At 45.5% G+C, this 23,202-nt stretch overlaps 1 protein-coding gene across 1 annotated transcript in view; it reads right to left on the minus strand.

Annotated features, from left to right (window-relative positions):
* The window catches only part of LOC142566323 (mite allergen Lep d 7-like), a 35,120-nt gene extending 23,518 nt beyond the window's left edge, over positions 1 to 11,602 (minus strand). The window contains exons 1-2 of the mRNA XM_075677242.1: positions 11,479 to 11,602; positions 6,472 to 6,542 (exon numbers count right to left, since the gene is read on the minus strand). Of these exons, the coding sequence (XP_075533357.1) occupies positions 6,472 to 6,542; positions 11,479 to 11,531 (124 nt within the window). The 5' untranslated portion in view covers positions 11,532 to 11,602. The remainder of the gene's footprint in view (positions 1 to 6,471; positions 6,543 to 11,478) is intronic.
* Between the last annotated feature and the right edge of the window lie 11,600 nt (positions 11,603 to 23,202).

The following is a 23,202-nucleotide window of genomic DNA, read 5'->3' on the forward strand; positions in this document are numbered from 1 at the left end:
CTGGGGGGAAACATTCATTCCCATATTAAGGGGCACTGCTCACAACATGGGTGCTGGCCGCTTTACAATGATGCCACAGTTTTATCACACCATAAGGATCAACTAACCAGGGAAATAATCGAAGCCTTTCATATTCACAAGAGGGGAGAGGGTTGTATCAGTCAGCCATCTGTCCATCTAAGCCATGGTGAGGTTGCGTTTTTGGAAGTACACTAAAAAGAAGAGAAAAGAAAATGTGTAATAAAAATCGTTGGTAGGGTTGCAACAAATTACGATAGGATTGCACACCATGATAGATAAGTGCAATGCCTTTGACGCCCGAGTATGAGCGGGCAAACGATATATATATATATATATATATATATATATATATATATATATATATTTATATATATATATATATATATATATATATATATATATATATATATATATATATATATATATATATATAAAAGCCTCTAATCTTGCCATGATTTGCGTTGACGCCTGAGGGTGCGCAGGTATATAAACTTGAAGTATGTGTTCTGAAATAAAATAGTTGCGAGTGCAGCGAGTGTCGTCTATTCCTACTTGTCTCCACTGTGTCCGTGTTTGTGCGCTGCTTCACCAGCAAGGTACTATGATCACTCACCAACTAGCCCAACTTTCCACGTTACTGAACTTTGCTTCTTAAAACACAAACTGAGCAATTCACCTGTTATGCGTAAACCAGCCGGAGGTGCTCAAAAATCTGCGTCTGATGCTTGCCGCCAGCACGCTATTAAAGCCAACGCACGACTAATACTGCCTCTGCTGCGAACAAACGGGCGCAACATCATCCACTTCGATCTGCGATAGCGCGAGAAGGTGAGGGATGCGAGAGAGAGATTCTTGTTTGGAAAGTAGGAACATGGGGTAAAGTGCAGCGCAGTAACTGTCTCTCAGATGAGGGCACCTCAACCGCGCTGCACAGGGGGGAAGGGATAGAAATAGTGGTGAAAGAAAGAGGGAAGGAGCAGCAGCGGTCGAAAAGGGATGCGAATGGGCGCAAAAAGTTACGGGCCCGTCCTGGTCCTAGACGATGTAACGATTCATCGTGAAAACAATTCACCGATCATTACGATACAGGCTAATGTGAAATTTGAGCGCGTCTCTTTAGGTGCTTTGAATTCCACCGGTTGCGTCGCTCACTGTTCAGATAGAAAGCGTAAACACTGGAAAGCGTGGCTCGCGCGGAGCGCATTCTCTAGCGGCGGCGCAGACGAAGTAGCGCATGTGCAGTGGGTCCGAAGCTCACGGCAGCGCTTTGTTTCCGTCGGTGGACGTTCTTGCCGCGTGCTTTAGTAATGACGTCATCGGCGACCGCCTGATGGCGCACGTTATACTATGGTGCCTGGTGCACGCTACACTCTTAAGCAAAATTACACCCTATTGCCACTCAACGATAATCGCCATCTGTCTTGTCCGCATTTCCTTTCTTTAACGCGGCGAGCCCGGTACTTCCCAGCAACGAATGACATGCGCGTTATCCGCATGACACAGCATTCCCGACAGGAAAGTAGCGGGCGCGGCGTTTTCAAGAAAGGAAACGCAAGCAAGCCAGATGACGATTATCGTTGTGTGGCAGATATATACACCTCAAAGCGCGTAACTTCGTCTAAGAGTGCACTATGGTGCTACTATGGGAGCTCTGGTGAAAGCAGTGGAAATAACTTTAAAAGATAGACGAATACCAGACAGTTGGCGACAAAGTACGATGAATTTAATTTATAGAGGTAATGGGGGGGGGGGGAAGATATAATTCACTCGTATAGACCGTTGACAATTACATCGGTAATATACAGATTAGCAATGCAGGCAATCAAATTAAAACTGCAAACGTGGGCAGAGAATAATGGCATTTTGGAAGAACTGCAGAATGGCTTCAGAGAAGGTAGGAGTTCGGATGATAACCTATTTGTTCTTACTCGCTGTATTGAAATATCAAGAATAGAAAGCAGACCGTTATATGTGGCCTTTTTAGACATTACAGGAGCGTACGACAACGTAGACCGCAACATTTTGTGGGGATATTCTGGAAGGCGCAGGCTTAGACGACGATTGTCTACAGATTTTGAGAGCGATTTACCTAGAAAATATCGTTTACGTTGAATGAGAAGGGATCAGGAGTAAGTTGATATTAACAAGAGACTGAAGCAGCGGTGCCCTTTGTCTCCACTGCTGTTTATGATGTACATGGTGAAGATGGAGAGGGCGCTAGATGGAAGTAATATCGGGTTTAATCTCTCATACAAGCAGTCGGGTAGAGTAGTAGAGCAGCGGATTCCAGGTTTATTTTATGCGGACGACATTGTGTTGCTAGCTAACAAGCAAAGTGATTTGCAACGTTTGTTTAATATCTGTGGACAGGAAGGCGAGAATTCAGGTTTGAAATTTAGCGTTGAAAATCAGGTGTCATGGTATTCAAAGAAAACAGTTAACAGACAGTGGCAATACAGGGCCAGGAAATAACTCGGGTAAAAGAATATATATACCTTGGTATATGGATAAACGAAGGCAATAGATATATGGAAAGACAGGAAATAACAATGACATTAAAGGGGAAGATAAATGCAGCCATAACGAAAAACAGAGCGATATGGGGATACAATAGGTACGAGGTGCTCCGGGGTATGTGGAAAGGTGTAATGGTTCTATGACTTACTTGCGGTTGTTTCCTTTAAGTGAGGGGTACAATCAGGACTCGATGGCAACTAAAGGTCAGTGGGACGCCTCGCATTGGGCGCTCACGGGAAGACTACAAATGAAGCTGTGCAGCGTGATATGAGCTGGAATAGTTTTGCAGTGAGGGAAGCTCACAGTAAAATTGATTATGAAGAACGACTGAGGAATATGGAAGAAAGTAAATGAGCTGGGAGAGTGTTGAGGTGTCTGTACAGGCAAAACATTGATTCACAGTGGAGGAAAATAACTAGGAAGCTTACCAGCAAGTGTGCGGCCTGTAGGTCGAGCAACACAGCGACAAAGAACGTCAAGCGGAAAGTCAGAGAGGCTGAGATAATCTCATGGGTGCGGCAATGGGAAAGAAACCTGCTATGAGCAACTACTTCAGAGGAAAAACGAAATCAGGACAGAAACAATTTACAAGAACTCAAAGGAATGCTCATTACTTTTTGAAGCGAGATCAGGATGCCTTAGAACACGCACGTATATAAATCGAGATCAACAAGGAAGAAGAAGCCCGTGCTTGCTGCGGTAAAGCTAGGGAAACGATGACACAGGTTTTGTTAGAATGTGAAGATATCTGCCCAGCGGTCGATTTAGGCACCTCTGGCATCCTTGGAGTCCTTGGGTTCAGCGAGAGCAGGGGGAAAGTAAACATGTCTGATTAGTAAGAGGCGATTGGGGAAGTAGGGAAACGACAAAAAAAAAACGGGGACGCACTAAAAGTTCACATTAGGGGTCAGAAAGTTTGGTTATGGGAATTCATCGTGTGTTCTTTTTTTATTATTATTATTAACCTAGGCAGGACATTAGGCAGTATAATAGCAAGATCCTGGTGGCGCAACCCACCAGGATCTTGCCCCGTTCCAAAGGGCCCCGTTCCAAAGGGGACGCTCATAACCATCCATCCATCTATCCATCCATGTCGTAGCGGCTCGCTGCCGTGGAGCACGTCTCGTGCGGCTCTCCTCTTTCCTTCTCACCCTTCCGTCATGCTCTCATCCTTCGCTTTCCTCCTCATGCTCCAGCTGTACCTTCCTCCTCCGCTTTTCTCGTCGCGCTCTCTTCGCTATCGCCGTCTTTCATCCTCCGCTGCACTCCGCCCGTTCGTTGTGTTGAGGCCGATGCCTATACGCTCAACACAGGAGTGGGCGCCTAAGAACTGCGTTCTAAAGGGCATGGTCAGAACAGGGACATAAGGAAGGGCGACAACACCAGCTCTTGTTATTCGCCCTTCTTAACGGCTCTGTTGGCGCTCCGTTTTCATTATATGACACCTCATACCAACTTGCCAAGTTACAAATTATACTGCAACATAACGATTCTATTCCGATTCTATTCCAATCCTTTCCGCTTTAATCAGCAGTCGATCGGCGCTCTGTACGTATCGTTTACCTATAGGAGAGCGGCCCCCCTCCCTAACCCATCGAGACCCCCTTGACATTCATCACGATCGGCCCGCCGTGAGCGCTTGATAAGAAAGGAATAGAATGGAGCGAAATGAATCGCTACGTTTTACAGGTTCTGATCCACTACCGCCGAACACCGTTGTGCGTGCGCGCACGCATCTGGGCCCAGCGCGATACGCAATCCGCTACCACGAAGTGTATCCGCGAACACGTGCGGGCAATGGCTTAGAACTTTCAGCTGTGGCGGATACGTTGACCTTTTTAGAGGTCATTGAGGAACAATGCATTGAGCAAGCCTTCTTTACCTGCAAAAGCAAATATACACAGCAACGGTCATGAAGATATACGTTATATCTGCTGTTGAAGGGATTGTACTTTGGTTGCTCGATGTGTCAATCATAGGCTTCATTAATACAGCATCGACGCTGTTCCTTGTTTCCCATTTGGTATTGATCACCTTTCCACAGAGAGGCCACCGTGTATGCAGCTGATGTCTCGCTCGCCCTTTCGGTAAGAGATTCTCGTAAATGGTGTGCCTTCACTGCAGTTCCACCCCAGAGTCTTTAGAGGATACCGCGGGGATTTCATCGGATAGGTTTGAGTAATACTACCGTCGAAAAAACTGTTGCATCATTGTTTCGTGTTAAAAACGCATAGTTCCTTTTCTTTTTCATTTCTAATTTTGCGAACATAGTATAAAGTTCCCTCTCACGTAAAATTTGCGGTTGCGTTGTATTCGCGTAACTACAATGACTGCAATTTCACATAGAATTTTGTTAGGTATGGAAACCGAGAAGAATGAGAGCGTCTTCTTACAGGAATGCATGCCTGTAAGTAAGGTGCGGTTGCAGAAGCAAGTCCTATGCTTACAGAATTTTTTTTCTCGTGCCTGTCAAGTGCTGACGTCGATTTTACGTGCATATGCAGTGCAAGGCGAGATGCTTACCACGCATGGTGTGTGGCTGCGCAATTTGCGATACCACGTACGATTAATAAATGACAAAGCAGGGAACGGCGCACCTGCTGGCGATGACTTCCCTACTTACGAAGAAATCGAAATGCACGTAGCCCCAACAGATGTGTTTATTAATTAGGAGCACCGAGACAAGGAAAAGTACGGCGAGCGCACCGCCGTCGACGACAGTCGTGTCACACGCAGCCGTGGCTACCCGCGCTCTGCCAATACTTCGGCGAGGGACGAATGTGCGCGACAGTGGTCGCATCGCTGGCTAGACCGTTGAAGCAAAAAATAAATCATGATGACATGGTCTCTTCAAAACCTGCTTTTCATTTGGCGCTTTAAGACTGTCTTGTCAAAAACTTACCTCTGTTTATTGATTTTAGCTGACTGTTGACGTGGTGACAAAACAAACAAAAATTTTCTGACTGCGCAAAATGACTTCCAATAATAATTACTTCCCTTCGTTGGTACACTATACATCAGCTCCTTAGTTAGCTACTTTGTTTGTTTGTTTGTTTGTTTGTTTGTTTGTTTGTTTGTTTGTTTGTACATTATACGGGGTGACCACTCTTAAGTTTTCCGGAATTTTTAAATGTTGCCTATTGCAGATAACATAATTCTAGTCCTTGAGCTGGAATATTCAGACGGGCGGACATTATACTTGCACGAGAAATCAGAACACATATTCAATTAATTAAAAAATCCCTAATTAGGTTCTTAATTATTTACTTTGTGGTACATACTGCAATTTCTTATTTGTAGCCGACGAGTTTGCAAGACGTATCCACTTGAAATAAACTTCCAGACTGACACCAGTTTGGAGGTACGCGTCATCAAACTCGAAGTAAATATGTACTGTTGCTCCACTTCTTTAACAAAACGTCTTTTATACATTAAAGCACGAAAGTGATTGCCATGGGAAGGCCATGTATTTTGTTCCACACTTTGGGAAATATCTCAAAACAGGTGCCATTCTGGAGATTCATTTAAACTTGATACGTCTTGCGAACTCACCGGCTGAAAATCTTAAATTGCAATACGTGCCGCAGAGTAATTATTTAAGAAGTTATTTACTGAAATTTTGTTAATTAATGGAATATGTGTTTCAGTTTCTCGCGCTAGTAATGTCCGCCACTTCTATTAATCCATCTCAAGGACAAGAAATGCGCTCTGCCACAGGCGATGTTTGAAAAAAAATTCGGGAAACTCAAAAAATTATCACCCGTATTTTTCTTTTGTTGGCTGCTAAACTGATTGTGCAAAACAGACTTTTGAAACTGTCTCGGAACTGAGATTGTTTATGCTGTACTCCCTTTCTGATCTGCTCGCATAGTGCTCGAACAACCATCGGCCGTACGCATGCGCTGTGCGCAATCGGCTCCACATTCGGCTTACTTTGCGCCGGAGCGGCAGCGACGAGGCACAGCAGCCAGAGCAGCAGCATCGCCGTGTACTTCCACATGGCTCTTGCGAGGGGCACACAGGAAAGAAAACATCACACAGTTAATGTGCGGCAGACTTTTCCTCGCCGATGCACTTCGATAGCCAATTATCTAACAGGATATGCTTTTTTTTTTTTCGAACGGCGTTGAAATGGGGATTTTAGTCGTTCCTCTCAGTGACGTAGCCCGAGCTCGGTCAAGAGTATTTAGAATATAACTTTGAGCCATATCACTATTAAAACGTGGACCTTACTTTTAGTCCAAGGAAAATGGACTAGTACAATTACGTTGAATATGTACAGGAAGATAGAACATGATGGGAGCAACAGTAAAAATACCAAACAATATCACATGCAAAAGTAGTCAAGATGTTGCAAACGTAGCAAGTACCACATCGCTAAATTAAGGTGACTGTTATTGCAAATTTGTCGTTATTACAAAAGTGAACCGGTCATGCGAAATTCTATCGCTCATAGTCGAATGTCTTAGAGCACAAAGGCCCTCCTTCTTCCCTTCCTGCTCCTAGAACTGGTCCCCGATTCCCTTCTCTGCATTTCAACATAGAGCTCTCTCTTGCAAGGGCAGAACGATGTCTTTCAACGCTAAAATAGGTAACTAAACTCACCGAGTTATCACCCTAAACCTGCAGCTAACTAGTTCAAGCAACGTCATCTTATTGCACTTCATCCACTAAAATACGGCACTGGTGCATCAGCAACCAACACGAGCGACATGGATCCAGAACTCAGCTCGGAGCTCTCGCAGCACGAGCGGTTGGTGCAAAGCCGAAGAGCTACCTGTCCGCGCAGAGTTGACGCGGTTTACAACCGAATGAAATGAAGCCCTTCTGCAACGGCATATATAAAACAAACTGTCAAACGCATTGGTCAATAATGTTGCTATCTGGCATTGCTGGTGCATTAGGGCAGAAAATACAGCACGCGCTGCAGATAAATGAAGAAATGGAGCCCACACTGCGCCAGCTGACAAGAAATTTCTTTCAAGGACTCTTGCAGGAAATAGAACAGCAGAACCAATTGGCAGCTATATTTGATGCAGCCTGGTTGAAAGGTAAAGAAGCATATACGGCCATTGTCCCAAATTATCAAGGGAAGGTGCAAGATGCTATCACTATTTTTACCAAGGACCCCATGGTGGCGGAACAAGTGGCAATTGCTCTAGCCATCAGGAGTAATAAGTGGGCCTGCATTTACAGTGATTCGAAATCCGCTATAATGTGTTTTGATAAAGGCTACGTAGCTGGTGTTGCAGCTAAACTTTTTGAAAACGTTGGGATTATGAGAACTGAAATCCGATTGTTTCCTGCGCATATGGGGAAAGTGGACGAGACTCGGATAAATCTCAATGAGGTTGCTCATGACTTGGCACGAGGACTTGCTAACCGTGACAGTCACAACCGAGCCGTTCACCATCCAGCCAGGGAATCTAGAGGTCATTTAATAACATACAATGACATCGCCAAACACTACTATTTAGGACGCAGGCAATTCCCATTGCCACATTCAAAACTGAACCGGGCTCAGGCAGTCTCACTGCGCCTATTGCAAACAGGTGCATATCTCACACCGTACACCATTAATAAAATATATCCTGAGAGGGAGATTAAGATGGACTGCAACGATTGTAATGGCATCATTGGAATCAGACATATGCTCGCGGGGTGTCCCGCGACTCTCCCCAACCTCGTTGAAGAATGGACACAGTGGGAGAAAAGGATTCAAAGCCCATTGTTTCAGGACCAACTAAGGGCCGTCCAGATGCCCCATGATGTCGCTGAAAGGCTTGGTCTGACAGTGCCAACGTGGGAGCGGCCCGCCTTGGCTTAAGAAGTCAAGCCTCCAGACCTCATTACAATAAATGTTTTCACACACACGGCCAAGAGGACCGAAGTGACCAAAAAAACTTTTGTGGTGTTAGAAACGACGTTCTTAGGACTGGCAAAATATTTAATTGTTAGAAGAAAGTCCTCGTAAATATAAGCGAACAAAGTATTTTAAACTCTCAAGGGTGCCGATAATGCCGAAGAAGTAAGGAGTCAGAGTAGTGCCTCTGTTCCATAACATGAATGAGTTGGCAGTAGAACCCCGATGAGACGCCCTTCTCGGGACCACGAGAAGTATTCGCATCATCAGAAATTCATATGATACTTCTCAACCACAACAGCAGCACCAAAGCGAATGTACGAGAGTCTTGTTTATTTATGTTGATTACTTTTGGTTTGGGATTTGTCTTTGGTTCGTTTCTGGCCCTTTCTTCCCACAATGACATCCACGAGGCCCTTCTGTACAATGCGCAAAACTTCTCATTCGTCTCTTGACCTGCATTTAAAGCGCTCACTGCACGCAGTAGCGCTCCTAATGTGCGCATGGCATTTGTGAATGCCATGAAAGACAAAGAGTTTATGCACCGACATCGCAGCTGTACACCGCGGCCGTACTGTCCTGACTGTGAGGGATATGTCGCCGCGCCTCAACTGATTCGGATCAGCCATCGTAACACAAAAGAACGTTCGAATCATCCCGAAAGAAAAGGCGTAGTGCATAACGCATTCTGGACTGGACTTCTTTCAAAATTTGTGTCATTCAGACATTCGCATCAGCTGAGAATTTTTTTTTTCGCTTTGGTGTGGTCATTAGTACAGTAAGCGTGTAAATCGTGGCAAGGAAACTGAACATTTAAGAAAACAGTACAGGAAAATGTGGAAACAAAATTTCTCCCCAAAGGAAACATGTTTTGCTTCGTGCGACGTTGATTTTCCGAGCATAGGCTCACGAACTCCCCGTTATTCATTAAGTATATGGCGAGGACATGAGTGCGTGCACAGGGGTCTGCCAAACACTTTTCCTTGCGCTAAGGTATCCGGGAGGATCTGTTCACTTGCCTATTTCTCTCCTTTATTACCGTCCTTTCCAGTACACCTGCAGACGCGTCGCACGTGTCTCGCGGGTCGCTTCAGCAGAGGCCAAGGAGACGTGTGGCCTTTGTTTTCGCATGGGCGTCATTGCCGCGGCTTTCTCCCCTATCGGTCCATTATAGGCATTGTCAAGTGTGGCCTATACATCGGCTTTCGCCCCGCCGCATATGGCGAAAAGAATGGATCAGACAGTCCGTATTTCTCACTTTTGTTGACCAAAACCAAATAAAAACAATAATTTATTTCGTCGCCAATCGATCAAATCGTCCGCCGGCCCTTATGCACGTTATACGTGACGCGAGAAAAAGCGAGGAGGTAGCGCTATCATCGCCACTGAACGCGAAGACTTACTACGCGCCCGGCCTTGGTGCATGTATGACCGGCGAATATCCGGGCCACAACGCTTCTGCGAAAAGGACGCGGCCCGGAGCCATGAAAGCTCTTGCGCACCATGTAACTCGGAACTTTCGCGATTCGCGGCCGGCGAATCACAAGAGTTCTGAGGAATGAAAACTTTTGGGAGTACGGCCCGTGAGCACGCGCCTTGCAGTGAGCGCTCAAGGGAAATGCTCGAGATTCAATAGTATCGGCACGTAAAGGGAATAATCGATAACGTTTCGCAAACAGTTCTGAACACGTGTAGCGCAGCGATATATCCTTTTGGGAGCCAGCTGGCGTATCTCGACGCTGTTATACAGAGGGGGCAATATTAAAGTCAGGAAAACACGGTACTGTTCCACGTTAAGCACGCGTGATGCTCCACGTGGGAACCTTTGTACGGACAGCGTCGTGATGGGAATGCCGACAAGAATGTTTGCTCTGAGAAAGCGTAAAGGTCTTACGAGCTTATGAAATCTGCCTAATCTACCCTGTTGAGCACGCACGTGCACTAAATAAAGCTATGCGGCAAAAGCACATTAAAAGAAAAAAAAAGTCGATGGCGTCGCGGAGAAAAACGTGATCGTGTCACTGACAAAATCTTCGACGCTTCGAGTAGACCACTTCGCGTTAGTACATGCCTTAAAGTTGATCGCTAAGCATCTGCGCCATTTGATGATATACGTCGTTATAATAGTTTGCTTTGCGACATATCGCTCCACTTATAAGTTGTGCGTGCGAATCACATAAACAGGTTCTTATAGTATATAATCATACTGAAGTTGCAGTTGGTATAGTAGACACCTACTATTTATTTAGCCTATTCTGGTTACAACATATTATTAACATAATTATGATTGCGCTTTCTTTTTGTGCCTGTCATCCTCCTGTTACTGGTCGTTCCGAAGATTCACTGCACATTTTTTCTAAGCGAGTTAATTAGTAATTTAAGACAACTGGCAGAGAAGCTTTCCAACCTGTTAGCACGGAGAGCGAGAGTAGATGGAATATGGAGGGCCAGCATAAAAAATAAAATAAAGAAAGCAATAAAAGTAGATAAAAATGAATAAGAATAAATAAAAATAAAAAAGCAAACTTAATTTTCTTTCCATCCGCTGTTGGTGTTAATCAAGATGAACAACGCCGCTTCTTATTTTTATTTTTTTGCCAATACCGTACGATCACCAAATAAAGCAGCTGTGATATCCGCTCAAAATTTGTTGGGGGTCAGCCATATACTGGCGGCGTATAGCGAGTGGTAGTTGAGGTTTGTATAAAGCGAACCGCAAGCCCGTGCGTGCAGACCGTGGAGGGCACCCACGCCTAGCATTCAAACACGCTAAAGCTGGCTCAAAACTCAAGGTCATGGTCGCGCACTTAAAAGCCCAGCACCATCGTAAATCGAAGAAATCGAAAACAGTTACTTTACAATAAGGGAGAAAGAGCGTTCAACACTAGCCCTTCTTCTCCGGGAACGGAAAGCCCTGCGCAAGGCTGTGATCTGACACATGCTGCTCGCATAAATGACGAAGCGCATTCCACATCCCGCACTTTTGGACTAACGGATTATTACTCGTCATCGCCTATAGCTACCCGCGCACAGCCAGGTCTCCGCGATTTCAGCGAGGTTTGACGAAACGTGCTCACCGGAGAATCTTGCAGACCGTGGAAGATGAGCAGGCGGCCGTCGTGCGGCGCATCGTGCGGGCCGAGCCGCCTTTATAGGGAACAGCGGCGAGGGCGAGGCCAACGCGGGCCCTGCGTCAGATGGGAAGAAGCCATCTGCCGGGTGAGACCGCCAGCCGTGACGGAACCCACGGTCTTCGCGACGTGTGGGAGGCCTTGGCGGACACGCCGGGCCTGAACACGACGATCAAGGGTTGCCCGAGTTTTCCGGGAGATAGCAGGAATGCAACGTCAAGATCTTACCTGTTTGCTCAGTTAGTGCTGATATACATAGCGGATGCTGCGAAGGACATCCGGCGAGGGAGACAACCGAATGAGGAACTGAAAATTTGGTGACAGAATTTTTTTCTTCTTTTCATTGTAACATGTTTGTCCAAACGCAGAAAAGACGGCTGCGGAAAACTGCGAGACACTTTTTTTTTTCGCTGCATAGACGAACGATTCGACGACGCGTACGACGTGACCGAGGAACTTTGCGCTCTGCGTCGGATTGCAACCGCCCTAGTGCAGTGCAAAGTGCCGCTTGATGTCCCTTTGACAATATCTCTTTATATATAGCTTGTTTGGGCTGCGTTGCAGTCAGGTACGGACACGCGGGGAATAGCGAGTCTTGCAAACTGCCTTCAGTTTTCTTTTTTTGAACCCGTCACATGCGTCAGAAGACCGCTCGCCTTACGCTAAAGAAAGCCTGGATCCACGAGAGTAAAGAGTTGTCGTTGAGCTCCGTGGCTGGTGCGTGCTAAATGGTGATAGCAACGCTAAACAGGAGATCGGCACAACCTGCACACATTTGAAGTGTGTCATTGTGAGCCACGAATTCTAAGAAAAAGAAAAATTAGAAGTGCTCCAGTACGCAATTTATGTTCTGCTCAGAGAGAATCAGTGAACAATCACCACTTCCGAATGACCGAGAGGGTAAGCAGGAAACTACCGTGGTGTTGTTGTAGGTAATTGTTGGCGCATGTTGTACAACATGCACCAACCAACCCAGTTAAGCGCACTTCTACCGAAACTACGGTAAGAAATTTTAAAAAACAAAAAGCAAACACGACCGTTTAATGCAAGAACGGGTTTTAAACCTTCAATGGTGAATAACGACAAATGTGCTGCACGCCAGCATGAAAAACAACAAAAGAAAATCAGTTAAAGCAAAATACTTATATTAACGAGACACCCCTTTCACGACGCAGTGTAAGGAGAAATAATACACACGGTACGTGTCATCATGGTCACTACAACGAAGAACGAGGCTGTGGAGCGTTCAAGGCTTTCCGATTTCCACATCGACAATCGCGTTGGCTTATTTGGCTCTAGCTCCCACGATCAGGCAGAGACTCTTACATGCATATAACATAGCACAAAAGAAAAACCAACCATATGAAACCTGCTTACTTGCTGATGGATGCAGAATTCGTCCATAGCCTTTTACAACTTGCCACCCCCAGCTTTCCATCTTTCAAAAGATCTGTCAGCTGAAAGAAAAGGGAACGTATACAATGCGACTGTTGCTAATTGGTTACGAGTACGCAGTATTGGACTATAATATGCATGGGACTGTATCAGTTGAATAAGTTTCAAGCAGTCTGTTATTTTAATAAAATCACCTTGCTTCCTGTATGCAAGCTTTTTCTTAATAGGCGGAGCTTTTATGACACAGCAGCCATATGTGTGGATTACGAGAATAACTTGAATTTCCCAACGGTTTATGCCCGCAGCAAGTAAACTGTATATCGCTATGCCGCATGCATACAGCGTGGGAATCCGAATACCAGGCTGCGTGGCCAAGGCTGCTGAAATGTTCACCGTTTCCTCAGATCACACGCCCCGTTAGCTTTTGACGACGTATATAGTAGCTGAGGATTCGGGAAGCCGAGTTGTCGCCTTGACTGGTCCTGCACAGCAAGAAATAACGAGAGAAAAACAAAGAAACGAAACGAAAACATTTCCATTATGTATTCAGCCGTAACTCTGATATCGATTTAGTTCATAAAAAAATACAAAAGACGGTCATTTGTTAGCAGGAAAGAGGCAAATTTTCTTATGGAAGCTTAATGAGGGTGTTTGTTTTTTCTGAAAGATACAAATTTTTTAAATCACGATTTTTATTGTGTATACGCAACCGCAGATGTAATACCGTTGGGGTCTGGGTAGACACACCTGACATGGTGCATACGATAACGGGATGTTGTGATTAACTGGGGTGTCTTTTGCATAAGAGGGGATGTAAACCGAACCAAAAAAATTTTTTTTCGGTTTTAGCACCGTAGATGTATGCACAGCCTGAGGAGCAATTCAGTGCAACGGCGAGCATGGACGAGCACGCCAAGTCATTTAAAAGATGGCGCCAAAATGCGCGCACTGTGGTATATATGGTAAAGAGATGCGGCTAACATGCTAAGCTGTTTTGGTAGGTGTACTTTTTGTTTCATCGAATAACGCGACTTCTCATGCAAAATATGTTGAATTTATCGCTTTTTTATTAATTGTCACTGTATATATTCAGAGCGAGGCCGCTGCTATTGCGGACTGAGCCTGTATTGCTGTTTTGCTGACATTCCGCAATTTCTGTGGGTTGTGCCCCAACGTGCCGAAAATTCATGCGACATGGTCAGTGACAGAAACGCAGCACGAAGTGCTGTCTTGACTCCAGTTCGCATCAAACCAGGTGCATTCTGTAAGATCCCTGTCATCTGCCTTTGTGACGAGAGGCCGCTGACAAAACAGAATTGTGCAGCTCAACGAATGACGAAAAAGGGAAAGAAAATAAACCTCAAGAAAGGCTTCGGATATGATGAAGAGAAAGCAAGAAAGGCGCGGCGTTATGCTGGATCCTTTAAGCCTTTGTTGTAAACGTGGAAACAAAACTGTGTTTCTCTCAAAGTGCCATCATTTGAATTTTTGAAATAATTGACACACATTTTCTAGAAAACTACTCGCGAGATTACAGTGAAAGTTAGACAGCTTATTGTAAAGTGTATTGGCAACTATCTGAACCTAAAACATTGAAAGGTTCTGCATATTCGAATGACAAGAAATGTCATTAAAATTAGAAAGGAGTGCGAAATGAACACACACACACACGCACACAAATTAGAGAAACTAATAAAGGAGCCTCGGCGGTAAAACCTTAGAAATAACCCCTCAAGGGCATCCGTTGTGAAATTGCAGGGGGTGCCCTTGAGGTTAATGTCCGCGTCATCAAATTTCACTTTACTCTGCGTTTTAGAGCGCAGCTCCCCGCCGACGCTCGCCGCAGTTCCTGCGGCGAGCGTCGGCGTCCTCCCTCGAAATGCAGCGAATGAGCACAGCGAAAGAGGAGAGCGAACGTGGAGCGCAGCGGGCGGATGAGAAAAGCGGCAAGAGCGAAGAGAGCGCGAGGAGGAAAGCGGGAAGGAGGGTATGGCGAAAAAAAATTAAATTATGAGGTTTTACGTGCCGAAACCACGATCTGATTATGAAGCACGCCGTAGTGCCTGCAGAATAATTTGTACCAGGAGTTCTTTCTCGTGCCCCTAAATCACACGCATGTTTGCGCATTTTGCCTCCATCGAAATGCGGCCGCCGTGCCCGGGATTCAATCCCGTGACCTCGAGCTTACCAGCCCAGGACCATAGCCACTAAGCAACTGCGGCGGGTAAACGGCGAAATCGTAAGAAGAAAAGCGTAGTGCCGCTCATGAGGGGCTTTGCGGCGACTATGGCTACGAGATGGCGCCAGAGTAGCGCGTGTCGTCTGTATGAAAACAAAGCGCTGCATGAGCGGAGGTTGTCTGTGGCGGCTGCTGCGAATCGAGCTCAAGCAACACCCACGTGCTGCCTCCCGCGATCTCCCGATTAGCGAGGCAGTCACGCCACGCTTCGCTCCGTTTTCAACGTGCCGCCTGATACAGATTGTTCGCTCCAGTCCATGTATCGCCAAATGAAAATGCGAATAGAGCTGCGCTCGAATTTCTCATTAGGAGTATCGTAACCGTCGGTTAATTTTTCACTCAGGAGTGAAACCGAAACGAAAAAATAACGGTTTTCGGTTCAGGCTGGCAACCTTTTTTGCAGGTTTTCATCCAGGCATTACTTGTACCTGTGGCTCAACAATATATGCTACCTCATTTGTAAATCTTCCAGTGATATTAGAAGTAGCGACACCACGGATAGTACGGTTTACGATGTATCACGATGGGGGTCAGACAAGTAGTAATACCAGGGTCCTTCAATACTTTTCTTGGTAATACACTCGTAAGCGTTTAAAACTGGTGACCGTCGAGTCCGGGGTTGTGGCAATTGTTTTATTTATAGTAAATTAATACGCAAGACCTGCCCTCTTGGTGGTAACGATCAGGGGAGGAATGGGAGAGAGAATGGGGACTAGGATAGGGCAAGTCAAAATTCCGCGCAGCAAGAAGTCTCACAGAAAGTTTTCACGACAGCCCAGGATCCCAGTTCTGTGCTGTAGCTACCCTCTATACCTCTTCCACTGCTGGAAACTTGCTGGCGGAAGGCTCCGAGTAGTCTACTAATAATCTTGCGTCGGTGTTGGGTAAGGACGGTGCACTCTTATACGAGGTGGAAAGCATCGGCTGTTGCACCTCGAACAGCAATCTATAGATGTGTCCGGTCCACTATGTCAAGTTGTCTTCCCTTCGGAAAAGAGTGTCAGCCTCACAGTTGTCAGAGCCGTCCTTATTCTCCTTAAGCAAACTCTGGCTGCTCGCCCGATTCCTGCCGAAAAGGATAAGGGGACCAAATTCACAAAGCGTTTCATTCGTAACTGCTCTTTGCCATTGGCTGGCCGCCTTCGGTAATAATATTTTCAGTATGAGGATTGGCTGAAGGACTCGCCCATAGAACCTATGGGAGAGTCCCATAGGCTCTGCTGTAAAATATTCAAATGTCCTGAGAACCTTGGCATTTTGCGGCACGCTACTGGAATTTCACCGGATTACCCCAGTGGGTCTCCAGTATGTATATCCGCGAGTCTTTCGATAACTAATTTTGTTCGTGAGATATATATTCTTTTCGTCTATTCCCCCTATATAGTTATGGCCGATAGCGCGACGTGTAAAGATAACGCGGCGGGTACATGTCCTAAAATCCTCGAGTCAATAACTGTTCTGAAAGCAGATCTTTCTATATATTCCAAATAATTGTAATTAAGTGCATTACAATTATTTGGAATATATAAAATATTTCCGAAATGATGAGTGCCATTAAATATCACTAGACTTTAAGGCACGCGTAATCGAAAGTTCATTCATATGCTGAAAATTACGCGATAGAATGAAATTGTTGTGAACTTAGAATATACTTTATTGTTTAAACAGAAAACGTTGTGAGGCTAGCAGGCAATACAATTACACCACAAAGAACCACAAGTAAGTTGTAGTGTACTTTGTCAAGAAATCCGTGTAAATTGTCGCAAAATCCATGTACTAGTTATATTTAACCCATGCTTCTCTCGATGTCTCAAAGATTGTAAGGCCAGATTCCACTCTAGCAGTCTGTTATCTACATGGGTGCCGGGCATACGGCGTTGAACCTCTTGTCGCCGACTGTTTTTCCGTAAAGTTGCAGTGTTTAATTTGTTTGGAGCATTATTGTCACTGCCATAAGCTGCTCATTGATGTGTCACATTATATACATTTTGCCTCTTTTCATGATCTGTGATGAATTGCTGTTTTGATGTTTGCGCCATGCTTGTGTAAAATTGAAGGATCACGAGTTCAAATCACAAGTTATGTCCCTTTTTTTCCCCCTTTTTTTTCTTTTTTTAATGTCTTTTCCTTCATTTTATCACTGTACGGAAACCCTCCTAAAAGAAAAAATTATATATCCTCAATTATGTGTGGCCACACATGTGCAGGTCATAAATACCAGGTTCTCTAGCCGAGTGCCATCCATGCGGTATAACCGAGCTCAGATTGGCCCACCTTGACTGATCAAATTGGGCACCACTGTTGGTTAAATGAGGCGTACAACTCCTGCGGGACCCGCCGTGGTTGCTCAGTGGTCATGGTGTTAGACTGCTGAGCACGAGGTCGCGGGATCGGACCCCGGCCACGGCGGCCGCATTTCGATGGGGGCGAAATGCGAAAACACCCGTGTACTTAGAATTTGGTGCACGTTAAAGAACCCCAGGTGGTCGAAATTTTCGGAGTCCTCCACTAAGGCGTGCATAATCAGAAAGTGGTTTTGTCACTCAAAACCCCATTCTCCAATTTTTAATTTAACTCCTGCGGGGACGGTAGAGTATCCGTCTCCAGTGCAAAAGGACCGTGATTCAAATCCCGGTGCAGCGCAATTCTCCACCGGAAAATACAAAAAAAAAACGTGTGTTGAGAAAATTGCACAAACAGGCCTGGAGTGCGGCCTGATCCCGGTGACCAGAACCGGTAACGCACTCTCTCACCAGAGCAGGATTGGCCACCCTAGTGCAGTACTGGGCCACAACCTCCTATATGAATACAACAATCAAACCCCGGCCCTCAGTCCCCAGCAGCCGCGAAGCAACTGACCACGGCGGCGGTCAGATCTGTGACGCTGCAGAGGGTGCTAAGAATACCTGGCTCCGGACAGGCCGCCATTGGAATCTGAACCTGGCAACGTTTAACGTTAGAACGCTATCTAGCGAGGCGAGTCTAGCAGTGCTATTGGAGGAATTAGAGGGTAGTAAATGGGATATAATAGGGCTCAGTGAGGTTAGGAGGACAAAAGAAGCATATACAGTGCTAAAAAGCGGGCATGTACTGTGTTACCGGGGCTTAGCAGAGAGACGAGAACTAGGAGTCGGATTCCTGATTAATAAGGAAATAGCTGGTAACATACAGGAATTCTATAGCATTAACGAGAGGGTGGCAGGTCTTGTTGTGAAGCTTAATAAGAGGTACAAATTGAAGCTGATACAAGTCTATGCCCCTACATGCAGTCATGATGACCAGGAAGTCGAAAGCTTTTATGAAGACGTGGAATCGGCGATGGGTAAAGTCAAAACAAAATACACTATACTGATGGGCGACTTCAATGCCAGGGTAGGCAAGAAGCAGGCTGGAGACAAGTCAGTGGGGGAATATGGCATAGGCTCTAGGAATAGCAGAGGAGAATTATTAGTAGAGTTTGCAGAACAGAATAATATGCGGATAATGAACACCTTTTTCTGCAAGCGGGTTAGTCGAAAGTGGACGTGGAGGAGCCCGAATGGTGAGACTAGAAATGAAATCGACTTCATACTCTGCGCGAACCCTGGCATCATACAAGATGTAGACGTGCTCGGCAAGGTACGCTGCAGTGACCATAGAATGGTAAGAACTCGAATTAGCCTAGACTTGAGGAGGGAACGGAAGAAACTGGTACACAAGAAGCCAATGAATGAGTTAGCGGTAAGAGGGAAACTAGAGGAATTCCGGATCAAGCTACAGAACAGGTATTCGGCTTTAACTCAGGAAGAGGACCTTAGTGTTGCAGCAATGCACGACAACCTCATGGGCATCATTAAGGAGTGCGCAGTAGAAGTCGGTGGTAACGCCGTTATACAGGAAACCAGTAAGCTATCGCAGGAGACGAAAGATCTGATCAAGAAACGCCAATGTATGAAAGCCTCTAACCCTACAGCTAGAATAGAACTGGCAGAACTTTCTAAGTTAATCAACAAGCGTAAGACAGCGGACATCAGAAACTATAATATGGATAGAATTGAACAGGCTCTCAGGAACGGAGGAAGCCTAAAAACAGTGAAGAAGAAACTAGGAATAGGCAAGAATCAGACGTGTGCGTTAAAAGACAAAGCCGGCAATATCGTTACCAATATGGATGAGATAGTTCAAGTGGCTGAGGAGTTCTATAGAGATTTATACAGTACCAGTGGTACCCACGACGATAATGGAAGAGAAAATAGTCTAGAGGAATTCGAAATCCCGAAGGTAACGCCGGAAGAAGTAACGAAAGCCTTAGGAGATATGCAAAGGGGGAAGGCAGCTGGGGAGGATCAGGTAACAGCAGATTTGTTGAAGGATGGTGGTCAGATTGTTCTAAAGAAACTGGCCACCCTGTATACGCAATGCCTCATAACCTCGAGCGTACCGGAATCTTGGAAGAACGCTAACATAATCCTAATCCATAAGAAAGGGGACGCCAAAGACTTGAAAAATTATAGACCGATCAGCTTACTGTCCGTTGCCTACAAAGTATTTACTAAGGTAATCGCAAATAGAATCAGGAACACCTTAGACTTCTGTCAACGAAAGGACCAGGCAGGATTCCGTAAAGGCTACTCAACAATAGACCATATTCACATTATCAATCAGGTGATAGAAAAATGTGCGGAATATAACCAAGCTTTATATATAGCTTTCATTGTTTACGAGAAAGCGTTTGATTCAGTCGAAACCTCAGCAGTCATGAAGGCATTGCGGACTCAGGGTGTATACGAGCCGTATGTAAAAATACTGAAAGATATCCATAGCGGCTCCACAGCCACCGTAGTCCTCCACAAAGAAAGTAACAAAATCCCCATAAAGAAAGGCGTCAGACAGGGAGATACGATATCTCCAATGCTATTCACAGCATGTTTACAGGAGGTATTCAGAGGCCTGGAGTGGGAAGAATTGGGGATAAAAGTTGATGGAGAATACCTTAGCAACTTGCTATTCGCTGATGATATTGCCTTGCTTAGTAACTCAGGAGACCAATTGCAATGCATGCTCACTGACCTGGAGAGGCAAAGCAGAAGGGTGGGTCTGAAAATTAATTTGCAGAAAACTAAAGTATTGTTTAACAGTCTCGGAAGAGAACAGCAGTTTACGATAGGTAGCGAAGCACTGGAAGTGGTAAGGGAATACATCTACTTAGGGCAGGTAGTGACCACGGATCCGGATCATGAGACTGAAATAACCAGAAGAATAAGAATGGGCTGGGGTGCGTTTGGCAGGCATTATCAAATCATGAACAGCAGGTTGCCACTATCCCTCAAAAGGAAAGTGTATAACAGCTGTGTGTTACCAGTACTCACATATGGGGCAGAAACCTGGAGGCTTACGAAAAGGGTTCTGCTGAAATTGAGGACGACGCAACGAGCTATGGAAAGAAGAATGATGGGTGTAACGTTAAGGGATAAGAAAAGAGCAGATTGGGTGAGGCAACAAACGCGGGTAAACGACATCTTAGTTGAAATCAAGAAAAAGAAATGGGCATGGGCAGGACATGTAATGAGGAGGGAAGATAACCGATGGTCATTAAGGGTTACGGACTGGATTCCAAGGGAAGGGAAGCGAAGCAGGGGGCGGCAGAAAGTTAGGTGGGCGGATGAAATTAAGATGTTTGCAGGGACAACATGGCCACAATTAGTACATGACCGGGGTAGTTGGAGAAGTATGGGAGAGGCCTTTGCCCTGCAGTGGGCGTAACTAGGCTGATGATGATGATGATGATGATGATGATGATGATGTGTAAAACCTTTTGATACGCCTCCTCCATGGACCCTAACTATAGGGTCTGCAGTAGTTTGTAAATAAATAAAAAATAAAACCTTGCGCATTACACGCGTAGTACGGGAGATGTGGCTTCCGATCACACATGCAGCAAGGTATATTTTCGCCCACTGTCATTTCACTTTACCTATATTATTTCTAGATTTCAGTTGAACATAACAACAATTGAATTCTGTGGTATTACGTGCCCAAATCACGATTTCATTAAGAGGCACGCCGTAGTGGGGGACTCCGGATTAATTTTGACTACCTGAAGATCTTTAACGTGCCCCAAATGCACGGTACACGGGCGTTTTTGCTTTTCAACCCAGCTGAAATGCGGCCACCGCGGCCAGGATTTGTTCCCGCGACCTCGTGCTTAACAGCGCAACACCATATCCGTTAAGCCACCGCGGCGGGTGAACGTAACAAGTAACTTTTCCTATACTTTTTCTGATTTCATTGTTCAAATAGTTGTGGCTGATAAAAAGTCGAACCCCTCGATACCTATTCTCGCTCATTATTTGCGCGTTTGAACTAAGGTGTAGCATATCTCTCCCCTTCCTGCTTCACTCCTCGTCAACCCTCTCCGCCAATTATTGCTGCTCTCGTTGCTTATCGGTGAATCTTCTTATCTGCCAGTTAACGAGCGAAAGGGATACAAGCCACATACGAGTATTAATGTAATACAAGCTAGGTTTGTGAATTTGTGCTTTGCTGTCACAAGATCGCGTAGTCACTTCAACGCTTTTAGAATAGTGGTATGAGATATAACTGATTCTTTTGCTACATCCCTCGGCTTATTATTTGTCAAAGCGCCACTTTAGTGTCTATGGCGCCACAAAGGTCCTTCTTTCTCTTCTCTTCCGAGGCAAGCATTGAACGGACTGATCGAAAGTATCAACGGCAGGTCGCCTCGCGAGTGAGTCACTGTTTTCGTGAACTCGGGATCACAAGTCCTGAAACTATGTCCCGGTCTCCTCACTCCCGCACATCGCAGCCGAAGCTACGCCACACACAGTCGTTCTTGCATCCATGCACGTGATGCAGTCGTCACGAATCCGCACCCGAGTGGCACCGTCCTTCAAGCTTTATGCCTGTATGCAGTGTCGCTCGTATGAGCTGTTCTGAGCGTTGACCGAGAAGGAACATTTCTATTTCGGCAATGCAGAAAGTTTATCATTATTCAAGCCGAACCAACTTCTTTAGCTAACCGACGCACGTTGTGCCAAGATCGGTATATGAATCGGACAAATGCCACTGCGTGATGCTGAGCAAAACGAGAACAAGAAGACAAGCGGGCTTGTCTTCAAGGCGACATATGCTTTCCTGGCCACGCAGTATATAGGTGGGGTTCTTCTAGAGGGGAGAGGGCGTAAGGCGGGTGGGTGCGGCAACGAGCGAAGGTGTGTTAGCGGCGAGGGTATCGAATTGAGAATAAAGGAGTGCTGTGCACAAGGCCGGTGACATGGCCGTCTGTCAATCACGTGTCAACGCCCGTGTGTCAGCCAGCGTGTCAACGGAGTGCACAGCAGCACTCTATTACCTGTTTCACTGGTGGTGCATGCATAACTGCATCATCACTGCATCAATGCATGATGCATCCGATATAGCAGTTTATTACGTATACATGTTCCCATTCTCATCTCTCCCTTCGTATTTTTCGAAGCCCAGATTTTGCGGACCTGCAGACTATTCGCATTTACCAGCGATGGAGCGAAAATGTTGACGTTATATATAATATCGTGCCCTATTTTTTTAAGTGTGATTCACACCCACTACGTCTCAAATATAGCTGGCGCGAACGGAAATGCGACTATTTAGTTTGCGACTTTACCATATCGCTTTCGTGCGGAGGAGATTTATGTTTTTTATTAGCGCCGATCGGTTGCTGTAATATAGTGAAGATCTAAAGGGCTGGCACCGCTCACAACTGCAACTTTCGATTGTTGACTCGCCATCACAAAGAAGCACGGATGGCAGTCATAAGCAATTCCAAGTTGGCCTACCTTATAACGAAGACACGCGAGAATTAAAGCTTAATTGATGGCAACGGTTTCATCGCGCGCCGCAGTTTCAAGAAGGCAAGCCACACTCTCGAAGTTATTTATTTCACTGTCACAATGCTTTTTTTTCTTTTTTCAAACAAAGTTTGATGTTCATTTTAGAGAAATGCTGCTGATTGCACGATATAATGTGTCCGTCGCTTGAATCTTGAGTGCGATCACGAG

Source organism: Dermacentor variabilis, unplaced genomic scaffold, assembly GCF_050947875.1.
Source record: "Dermacentor variabilis isolate Ectoservices unplaced genomic scaffold, ASM5094787v1 scaffold_12, whole genome shotgun sequence".
Taxonomy (NCBI): domain Eukaryota; kingdom Metazoa; phylum Arthropoda; class Arachnida; order Ixodida; family Ixodidae; genus Dermacentor; species Dermacentor variabilis.